The 11,701-nt window shown below is 35.6% G+C and overlaps 1 protein-coding gene across 1 annotated transcript; it reads right to left on the bottom strand.

Moving 5' to 3' along the window:
• Positions 1-1,848: 1,848 nt before the first annotated feature.
• On the bottom strand, positions 1,849-11,433 carry LOC122603810. Its single transcript, XM_043776629.1, has 7 exons — positions 11,204-11,433; positions 11,034-11,065; positions 10,515-10,612; positions 10,355-10,437; positions 2,727-2,804; positions 2,566-2,664; positions 1,849-2,408 (listed from the first exon to the last, which is right to left on the bottom strand). Exons 1-7 carry the CDS (start codon positions 11,285-11,287, stop codon positions 2,154-2,156), a joined length of 729 nt encoding a protein of 242 aa, XP_043632564.1. The 5' UTR covers positions 11,288-11,433; the 3' UTR covers positions 1,849-2,153.
• Between the last annotated feature and the right edge of the window lie 268 nt (positions 11,434-11,701).

Below are 11,701 nucleotides of genomic sequence, written 5' to 3'. Positions count from 1 at the left end.
AACTGATAGTTAAGTATTACAAAATCACGCGACACTTCCAAAATGATAAACGAGCCGAAGAAATGAACGTGGATGATGCATCTCTTCACCATATCATTTTGTAAGTTTGTAATTTCTTTGCAAATGAAACATTTCTCGACAAAATTTCAACCTAATCTTTGAATATATTTATTTCAATGGCGTAACATCAATCTTCTTCTCGACCAACACAACATTAATGCCAATTAATTCCAAAAAACTGAAGAAACAGTAATAAGGTACTAAATGTATGCCAATGTCCCATGTACCAATTGCTGCCATGGTTAAATCATAAAATTAAAAATACATGAGAGGTCTTGTAAGTCGATAGTCATGCATTTACCGTGAGCTACAAGCAGACTGCTAAAACACTATTCCTCTTTAGTACACACAATAAAAACTGTTGAGTACTATCCCCACATAAATGTCATGTTTCAGATTCACAAATTATTCAAAAGTTCATAACACTATTTTTGATACAAACTGATATATGCCTATGTGTATTTATATCTGCATTTACTAGTGTTAGCTATATCCTTCAGAATCTGATACATCACAGATGGTAGACTAATTGGTAGATTTATTACGAATGACATAAGGTGGTTTCAGATGATGAATGTTGAGGAGTAAATGAAACTGAAAAGATTATTGTGTAATGAAAGGATGAAAAATGGTTTTTGGTGAAAGCATTAACTTTTAAAAAATGAAGAAACTGACATGTCAATCTTGTGGTCTAAAGGGTGCTACAGTACCAATGGTTTTTGCAATTGCAGGAAAAGAATCTAGTCCACACAGACACAGTGACAAGATAGCAGTACAATTTACTTGGCTTTTCTAAAAATATATGTGACAACATTGTATGAAAGAGCTAATCAGATAATGTGTAGATGGGAATACACAAGAAGTGAAATAACATGTGTAAAACAACGAGACCAGGTAAAACCTGTTAACTACAAGATAAGATTTACCCCTAGGATAAAAGTTTATGGAAGCAAATTATTTCCTTTCTTCTATTATACTAAAGAGAATATATTTGTGTATAAGACAAAATAAGCTTCAGAACCACGTTACTAAACTGTGTTTTTTTTCAATTTTGCGATAGAGTGCAAGTCAAAGAGAAGAACGTGACAAGTCCCCAACATTGGTTGCTACTTTATGTGCTGTAAAACAAACTCTCTGCATTGAAGATCATCTATCTATATCAAATGCTAACGATGTCAATTTCAATTCACTCACGTGAAAACAGGTTGACTTGGGCTTTAAACGCCAAGAGAATAAGAGATTAACAGAAATTAAGTTATATAAAACTTAACGAAAGGGAAAATGCATCAAACAGTGACATAATTAGGTGTATATAAACTCCTAAATTGTTCTATTAAAGATTAAAAGGGAAAAAATATATTATGCATTTATTATAATCAGAAAACAGAACCCCCACTGAGGGACCATCCAGCCAAACCCAGCCCAATTTGCCACCAATAGACCATAGGAAGTTCAGGATAGACTCAGGAGTAGTTCATAATGATAAATGGTAGAATGGCATTTATTAATAAAGTATTTTCAATGCTACTATCTCTTTTCTTTTTCTTCTTTATTTTGTGAAACCAGTTATGACCTGTTACAAATCTAGAATCTATATACCTGGCATAACTGCATGAAGTTGAGAAGTTATGTGACAGGGTCAACCATCTTGGTCAAACCCAGTACCGGTCCAACTAGATCCTCTACTCTTCACATTTTGCAACTTATATGAAATTCATTCTAGGACGTGAAATGTGAGGGGGGAATGAGGCATTATGTAAATTTCCGGCAATTTCAACACAAAATACATTCGCGAGTAGCCCATATGGTATATGAAATAATGACATTTGATAAATATGAGACCTCGAATAATCCTATCTTTTACCTAATGAAAGCGGTAATGTTCTTTTACTAATCTAAGTGAAACAATATCTCAAAAAAATGTATCTAACTCGCATCCCTATTTATGCATGACAACTTCATGGATTGTTGGAACATACAACACCTTGGATGACAAATTACTGAAAGAGAGATGAACTAAGCTATATACCTGGAAGAAACATAAGTAATCTGTGAAATTGTATTCTGGGAAATTTAATGGAAGGGTATCCATCTTAGTCAAACCCAGCACCAGTCCAACTAGATCCTCTACTCTTGGGTACTGCTCCGATTCCTCTACCTCTTCCTTGTGTTGCATTTTTCTTTTTTCCGCTTCCATCTACATGTCCAGTTGTCTTCTGATTATTATGATTGTCCACACCACTCTGATTCGGAACACTCTTAGATGGTTCATTAGGTGGTTCCACAGTATTAGAAACTGATACATCAGGAATTGTGGTGGTCGATGCCGGTAGCAGTGGACTCTCAGCCTGCAAAAACCATGACATTATTATGCTTTCAAGAGTGTATAATCTCTTTTTCGTTGAGTATGCATATGTACAAGTACTCCTTTATTATTCTTGTAAACAGACCAACCACCTCAAAATTATTCCCTCCAAGAAAGAAAGAGAAGGAAACAAGACTTACAGTTGCTGTAAATGCAGATGATCTTCTTGGATTCAAAGCCTCTAGTCGCCTTTTTAGTTCCTCTAATCTAGCAAACTGAGAGGTACTGCTCTCTTGGACCTATAAAATTCAAGTGAGAATACAGGAAGAATTGAACTTGAGAGAAACATTAAGTGACGTACCAAATTATTCAAATCTTCGCATAGTTTCTGCTTGAGTGCCTCCTCGTCCTTAACTGCTTTTGATGCAGCTTCCCAAGCCTGCAACAAACAGAAATACTTATGTCACCAAACTTTAATTATCTAGACAAGGTGACCCCTTGTCTCCCTATCTCTTTACACTTGTTATGGAAATCTTGACCTTGATTTTAAAGAGAAGAGTAAAAGAAGCTGATAGTATTGAGTATCATAAAAAATGCTCGAAATTGGATATTATTAATTTATGTTTTGCCGATGATCTCTTCATTTTAATGCATGCTAATGTTCAGTCAGCTCAGCTAGTGAAAGAGGCTCTTGACGAGTTTAAAAACGTTTCTGGTCTTGCCCCAAGTCTTCCTAAAAGCACTGTTTTTTTCTGCAATGTTTTAAACTATGTCAAGGTAGCAATTTTGAATGTGCTGCCTTTTGAGGGACGTTTACCTATTAAATACTTGGGGGTTCCCCTTGTATCTACGAATTAGCAGAGATTGTAAAGAATTGATTGAAAAAATTCAGAAACGCGTGGATAATTGGAAAAATAAATTTCTGTCCTTCACAGGGAGTTTTTAGCTTGGGATATCTGTTCTATCGTCTATGCACGTGTATTGGTCTTCTGTATTTATGCTACCTACACGTGTTATTCTTGAAATTGAGCAGATGTTGCGGGGTTTTTTATGGTGTCAAGGTTCTTTGACCCGTGGAAAATCCAAGGTTGCATGGGAAGTAGTTTGTGTTCCAAAGGAAGAGGGGGTGGGAATTAGAAGGCTTCACGACTTCAATATTGCTCTTCTCTCCACACATATAAAGAAGATTCTTGCACCTAAAGGATCTCTTTGGGTAAAGTGGTATCATGTGTATAAGCTGAAAGGCAAAAGTTTTTGGGAAGTTCCATGTCGTGGTAGCATGACATGGAGCTGGCGGAAACTCCTTCAGACTAGACAAACTATTCGGAATTTCTTTTGGTTCGACATAGGTGATGTTAAGCTTGCATCTGCTTGGTTCGATTCATGGAGCGACCATCGACCCCTAATCAGCTGTTTTACACCGAGAATGATACATAATGCGGGGTTTCACTTGAATGCTAAAGTGTCTGACATTGTCTAGGAAGATAATTGGTGATGACCATCTGATTGGGCAGCTAGATGTCCTCTTACTGTTGTTCCTCGAATTGATGACAATAAAAAGGAAACCATTCTATGGAAGGACAGATTCGAGCTGAAACATGAATTTTCTGTTGGGAATGTATGGGAAGACCTTAGACCACGCCAACCTCATGTCCCTTGGCATGACTTGGTTTGGTTCATGTATTCCCAAACATGCGTTTATGCTTTGGCCTGTTATGAGAAGGAAGCTCAAGACGCAAGATCTCCTATGCCAAGGGATGTGCAACATCTCTCACAAAATGACCCATTGCTAGCCCGTTTTGTGAGATGCAGCCCGACTCCCATACGCACTTATTCTTTGATTGTAATTTTACTTCTGTGGACAGGAGTTACATGAAAAGCTGGATTGCAAAGCTTGATCTTGAGAGTGGAGCTTGTCTTACTTTTCGGTCTTTGATCATTTGTCTTTTGCTCCTCCTCAAACACACAATTTTCTCTATAACAATCAATCAATCCAAAAATGATTTGTCATTTAGCACCCCCTCAAATTGCGCATAAATTTTTTCGGAACAGAAAAACAAACTGTGCACTGAGCTCCCCTTCAAGAAGACAATCAATATCAATCTTTAACACACTTCTCCCCCTCATGATGAACATGTTTAATATGTTCATCATGCAACAGTGATTGATAGCCCAAAAGGTGAATGAAAAGGTATAATTATGAAGTAGCGTCTCAAATAAACATGTTCTGAACGGGTTGTACACTGAAATGTGTACAAGCCAAATCATAACCACCTACTTGAATCCAGACGTTGGAACCCATGTGAGGGTGGGTCCAACTGGATATTTGAAAAGGGAAGTAGTTGGTTGTGCATAGTCAAGCACTTTTTGCACACGCGGGTGAATGATTCGTGGTGCAAACTTAAATAACTCGTAGAGAGAGTACTTGATGGGAATGCTTTTAGGTTTTAGGTTGGGTTTACTATGAAAGAACCAGCCATAATGATCTTTATAGCAATGGATTCCGGTGGTGGAATCCTTATATATGTCAGGCAATGGCTGTTTATAGGCTTAAGGGGAGGTCTGGTCTTGCGAGGTGTGTAATATGGGTTCATTTGTTTAAGAGTTGGATGAGGTTTAGGTAGAAGGGTTTCTGTTTTGGTGGAATGAGGTTCTTTTGAAAAGTTGGGAGCGGTATGAGCTGGTTTGGAAGATGGCTGTGGGTGTTTATTGTTTTGGTGAGATGGTTTGGTGTTATAAGGATTTGTTTTGGGTTTGGAAGGAGGGTGTTGCTTGGTATTGGTTGATAATTTTGGGTGGTTGTGGTTAGGTATGGATTTTGTTTTAGTTGGAGATGGAATGGTTTGTTTGGGAAGAGGAGATGCTGGAGCACGAGTCGAAAAAGAACTCACTTGATTTGACTTGGTTGCAAGTTGAGTTTCCAATGACAAGGAATGAGCTTGAAGTTGTTGGATTAACTTCAAACACGTTTGCTTATTATTACTCGAAGAAATAGACTTGTTTTGTAATTCATGATTGAGTTTCGAAAGTTGTTGTTGCAAAACAAGTTCTTTAACCTGGGTTTCGAGGATGGTTTTAATGTGCTCTTTGAGAGAAATACCCAACTCATTGGTTAAATTGAGAATCTTTGACTGCAACTCATCATTGTTTTTTCGAAGACTTTCCATGTTTGACAAAATGAGATCATTAGCATATTTGAGCTTTTTATTCTCATAATTGAGTTGGTCAATTTCTAAGTTGAAAACTTTTCATGGCTGACAAACTAAGATTATTTGCAAATTTGAGCTCTTTGTTCTCAGATTTGAGTTGCTTAATTTGAAGTTGAAAACTGTTGTGTTCTGTCACAATCGTTTTAAATGTATTCACATCGACCTGTTTTTCCTCAAAAATAACCACTCCACATGGAAACGAGCTGGTACAACACATACAAATGTGATTATCATGACGGCGTATTTCTTCCCAACTTGGCTCTTCACCCATTAAAAGATCTAACACCATCACAACAAACTCGTTTGTTATTTCAATAGACATTTTGAATCAAAACTTGTTGACAAATTAATATAAGAACAACTCAAGACAAGATGCTAAAAATTTAGCCCAACAATTAAAAACCCATAATTAAATCCTAATGAAATTGAAGCCAATTAATTCTTAATGCAAATTCTTGGCCCAAAAAAAGTTTTAGTCCAAAGTGATTTAAAAAGTAAGTCCAACAAACTCAACTAGACCAAAATGAAAAATCAACCAAAATCAGCCCAATTAGACAACTAAGCCCAACAAACAAATGACAACTAACAAATGGCAGCCCAAAATAATAAAAAAAAATCAAAAATTGGGAAAAACGGATGGCACGTGATGTCAAATTTGAAGATTACCACAAAAAAGAAATGACTACACTTAATTTTGTAAGTAATCAAAATGATACAGCTCAATCTCGTGTGACACAAAAGGTAACAGCTCAATTTTGATTAGAGAAAAACAAGGACACGCGTGACAGCCAAAGACAGGAATCCCATGTGACTATTTTGCACACTGACACACGTTTTACTTTTCTCACGCGTTTTTCTTTATCGCTACAATTGATAGCTGAGTTGATATTCAAGTGATGACACTTTCAAATTAAAGTGAAAATGTATTGACTAAGTCTTTTATATACCACAACAACAACCAAACCAGTATTATCTCTCTTTAAAGTTTCTTTACTTTATCTTCTCAAAAAGAATTCACTTGTTCATCTTTTCTAGAAAAAAAAAAACTTTCAATACTTCTTTTTCTTTAAACAAGACCCACGACTTGATGTCTATCTTGCACACACACAGAAAACTTGTATATACAAGAAACTTGAGTAAATGATCAGATCGATCGAGGAACACAGGAAACAAAAGATGAAGGTAAGAGTGATTTTCTCTTTAAACAAAAATGGGTTTTGTAAAAGAAATGGGTTTTAAAAAATGATATCTTTTGAGATGGGTTTGGATCGGGTAACGGTTTGAGTTGAATATGAGTTTTGGTGAAGTAATATCGGTTTTTGAACAAAAGCCGGTATTAGTGAAGAAATGAGAAGGAAAACCGGTATTAGTGAAGATTAAAAATAAATGAAAATGAAGAACAAATACCGGTTTTGAGAAAATAAGTACAATTATCGGTTTCAAAATTGAAGCACTAATGCCGGTTTTCAGAAGTAATACCGGTTTTCGACTAGAAATTTGGGCAGAGTCTCCTTTTGTGAAATGAAGAATTAAAGAACTAATACCGGTTTTGGGGTAAACCAAGTATTTGTAGTATTTGATTTCACGAAACCAAAACCACATAGCGGAAAGTCAAGAGAATGGGGTGAAAGCCGGTATTTAGCATGAAAGAGGAAAGCCGGTATTTGTATGGCAAAGGTGAAACCCGGTAAGAAAACCGGTATTATATAACAAATGTGAAATCCGGTAAGAAACCCGGTAGGAAACCCGGTAGGAAAACCGATATTACTATGGAAAAAAAAAACAGAATCTTGCAAAAATGATGTAAAAAGGTCTGGATTTTGCGCCTTGTGCTCTGGTACCAATTGTAATCTTTAAATTTAAGCTTTTAACATGTCATTAATCATGATTTGTGTAGGAATTAAAGGATAAATGGTGAGGTTGGTAGATTTATCTAATAAGTCATATGAATAAAATGGGGTATTTACAAAGAAGGTGGGAAGGGGTATTTATACGTGTAGCCTATTTTCACTAATACCCCTTCCACACTTAGAAAGATACAATTTAACACCACAAAATATATATCTAACACTCCCTTACTCACTTGTTATGGAAACATAGAGTATTTTGTTCTATTTAGTCTTTGCAATTTTGTAGACTAGGTAGATTGGGTGTGGCATGTCACGTCCTATTTTAGTTTTTGGCACATTGGTGTGTTTGATGTAACTAATCAATATGACACTCCGTCATATTGCCCAAACCTTTTTTATTTGTTGAATGCAATTCACACGGGGTATAACCTCTTACCTAAAAAACTATAATTATCTATACAAAAGAATACATATTTGAATATTAAAAATGCATTTACAGACTAGAATATGATATATGGGAAATGAGATTTAGTAGATAATAGCAATTAAATAGAAGTCCAGGGGGTACTTTTGTTAGTTGTATTCTGTTTGAAAATATGTTACAAACAATTATAACTGTTCTATTTTATTTTACTTGAACAAAATGACGACTCGAAGTACAGAAGTGGAGCAATTAGCAAAAGAAGTCATTTTAACTCAAGAAAACATGCTGAAGATTCAGTATTCATTGGATTCCAATGTCGATTCTTTCAAGATGGCGATTGATCATTTGCAGAAGGTGATGGCGGCCATACAGAATTAGAGCAGCGTTTTGGTGGTTCAAGACGGTGGTAGCGTGAGTAATAACCGTTTAACCAAGTTTGTTTTTCCAAGATTTGATAGAGAAGATGTGGAAGGGTGGATGTATCGATGCGAGCATTTTTTCACATCGTCGGTACACCGGAAACTTCTAAGGTGCGATATGCAGCAATCCACGTGGAGGGAAGGGCTCTTTCTTGGCATCTTAGGGATATCAAGTCAAATGGGAAGACAATGGATCAACTCACATGGAATGAATATTCCAGATCAGTTGCTGCAAGATTTGCTTCCACCACCATTGAAGATGCAATGGGTGCTCTTAAGGCACTGACCTAAACAGGGGAATGGGATAACTATTGTGATCAATTTGATCTTCTACTCACCAAGGTTAGTCTAATGTGAGGAGTATACAATTAGTATTTCTTTTGAAGGATTAGACCGGATATTAATGTCATGCGAAAATGTTCAAACTTCAAACCCAAATCATTAAGGGAGACTTACTCTTTAGCAATATTGCAAGATCAAGCAAATAAGACTCTGAGAAAAAATGTTGGAAGTAGTAGCAGCAGTTATAAGACACCAAGAACAACCAATCACACCAACTTTTCTAAACCACCACTTTAGCAACACCCATTAATTTTGTTCCTTCAAATGCTTTAGTACCCACAAGAGTGACCAACAAGGTAATGGACGATAAAAGAGCTAATGGGAAATGCTTTTACTGTAATGAATACTTTGTATCAGGGCATAGTAGAGTGTAAGGGCAAGGAACAGTTGTTTTTGTTAAAGGTAGAAGACTATCCTGATGATGAGTTAAGATCTAAGTAGTTAAGGACCGAAATTTAAAATTTTGGTGGGATTTTGGTATTTTATTATTATCCAATATCTATAAATTTATACTCGTAATAAATAATACTTCATACTTATCTAAACATCAAATAGGAAATTGTATGCCAAGTGTTTTGGGCCAATTCTAGTTCTGAAGAAGATTGGTAAAGTAGTTTAGCAGTTGGACTTGCCCTCTGAGTCACAAATCCACAATGAATTTCATGTGTCTTTGTTGAAGAAGTCTTTGGGCCCCATCGGTCACCCTCAACCCTTACCACAAGGCCATAGATTCATTCTACAACCCAGGGCATTGTTGGATAGATAAGTTGTCAAGAGAGGTCATCAGGTAGCAGTCAAGGTTCATTGGGAAGGCTTGGATGTTTCAGAAACTTCTTGGGAATTCCTTACAGATTCCCTAACTTTAAGAAGGGGGGCTATGCTTGTAAAATAAATAAATTAAAAAGATAGTCAAAGGTGTAAAAGACGAGCCCCTAAAGCAAGAGGGAACGTTTTTTCAGGTTTTGTCTAATGCTTTTATTATATCTCTAAGTTTCTGGCAGCTACTTATCTAGCTACTTTTCTTAAACATCAACTGCTATTTTCTTTTAGCAACAATGGCTATTTTATCATCTTTATCAAGCATGACAATGAATTTACAAAGACACGGAATGATCAGGATTCACCTGACGCCCTTTCCTTCTGTCTTCCATTTTTAGTTTCATGTATCCTTGATCCAGCCAGTTTAGATAATAGCAACGAGTGCTTGACAGGGAAAATGCGTCCAATGAGTTTGTTCATGATGAAGATGAAAAGGCGAAGGATATAATTCGAGTAATGTACCATGTGTGACTAAAGCTTACAAGACAGGATAACGTGCTACTAGATAGAAATCATCTTAAAGTAGAACACTCCTAACTGATGAAATCACACATCTTTTGAAAGAAGATAATATCATGGATCTGTAAAATGAGGATGGTTAAAGAACAGGGCGGCTTGAAGATAGTAATTATGACTCAGAACTTACACCTTTAATTTTGTTAGTGACTTTGTTCATTTAAAGATTCTGTTTTTTTATTTGGCAAATTAGCTATTACGGGACCAACAATTTAAAGTAAGCACGTTTTTGTATCTTCATACGACACGCTTTTAATCTTTGTATCTAAGCTATCTTGTAATAATACACATTACTTGTGCAATTCGACAGTTTACTACGTCTCTCAAAGCCTTAAGTGTGCCTTTGCCTTAAACTACCTTGATGATGACAAGAAAGTAAGATAAACATATAGGAACCGAAAGAACAAAACCTTTTTAGCTTCTTCTTCCTTCAACTTAGCAAGACGAATCCTCTCAGTTGATAATTCAATTTTCTTCCTCATATGTTCAAGTGCTGCAAGATGAAATCCCCATATTAGAAAGAAGTAATATAAGCAATGTCAAAAGCAGGCATATATCGAATGCACCAACCAGCTTTCTTTGGCCCAGCTGTGAGTTTCATCTCCATGTTGAGACTTGATAGCTCACGCTCGACATCACGAATTTTGGAGTAATTCTCTTCAATATATCTGAAAGTAGGAAGGAAAAAGAAAAATAGCAAACTATAAATATATACGTTCAACGCCCGAGTAATATTAACATTTAGGAAGATATTTGTTCATCCGTCTCAAAGTAAAACATACAATACAGAGATGGTCTTTTATTACGAGACTGAACGAAAACAGAGTTTCTAACGATTTGTAGTATGATTATATAACAATGTTATCAAAAATGTATATAAAAAAATATGTTAAAGTTAAGGTAAGAGATCTGATTGGTGAAAAATGTAAAGCAAGGCATTAGTGTCACTCAATCACCTATCTACTTCTAGATTTCTATCTACATTAAAAATAAAACCCTAAGAAATACTGTAATTAATAACAAAAATAATGAGGAAATGTGAGCAATTGAGAAAAAAGAATAATTAAGTAGTAGTGATTGGGAAGTTACTTTCTTAATTGATCTTGCTCTTGTTCAATCATCTGAAAATTTTGAAATACAAAATCAAAATCAAAACGGGAATTGCATTTCATTAACAATAATAACAATTGGGAATCAATTTTGATTAAAATAATAATGAAGAATTATGGATGGATCAAAGCAAAGAAAAGGGAATATACTCGCTCGGTGTGGGCGATGATAGGGGATTCGCGAACAAGACCATCAGCTCCCATCTCAGTTACCAATGAAGGATCGATCGCCATTCTTCTCTATCAAGATTCAAGTGTGTGTGTGTGATTTAGTTAGTTATTTTAGGGGATTTTGCATTCATTTAATCAACAAGTTAGTCTTTGACTCTTTGTGTGCACATGCCATAGCCAACGGTCCAATCCATCTTTTTTCCCCTTTTATTTCTGTTACATTTTCACTTTCCTGATATTATGAGAATATACGTTTACATCACGATGTGATTTACATTATTATTATTATTATTATTTGTATAAAGTATAAACACAACACCATAAAACACGGTGTACAGTTAAAACAAACAATTTATTTGACTAGGTTCGTAAATATTACTCAAATAGAAATAATAATTATTGTTATACGAGTAATTCATAAAGTCTTTGACATCGAAATCAAGGTACACGTTTTTTTCTTTATAAACTACCGGCGGT

This window comes from Erigeron canadensis, chromosome 6 (genome assembly GCF_010389155.1).
Source record: "Erigeron canadensis isolate Cc75 chromosome 6, C_canadensis_v1, whole genome shotgun sequence".
Taxonomy (NCBI): Eukaryota; Viridiplantae; Streptophyta; class Magnoliopsida; order Asterales; family Asteraceae; genus Erigeron; species Erigeron canadensis.
Note: the sequence above shows the minus strand (reverse complement) of the source record. Positions and strands in the feature narration are given on the sequence as shown.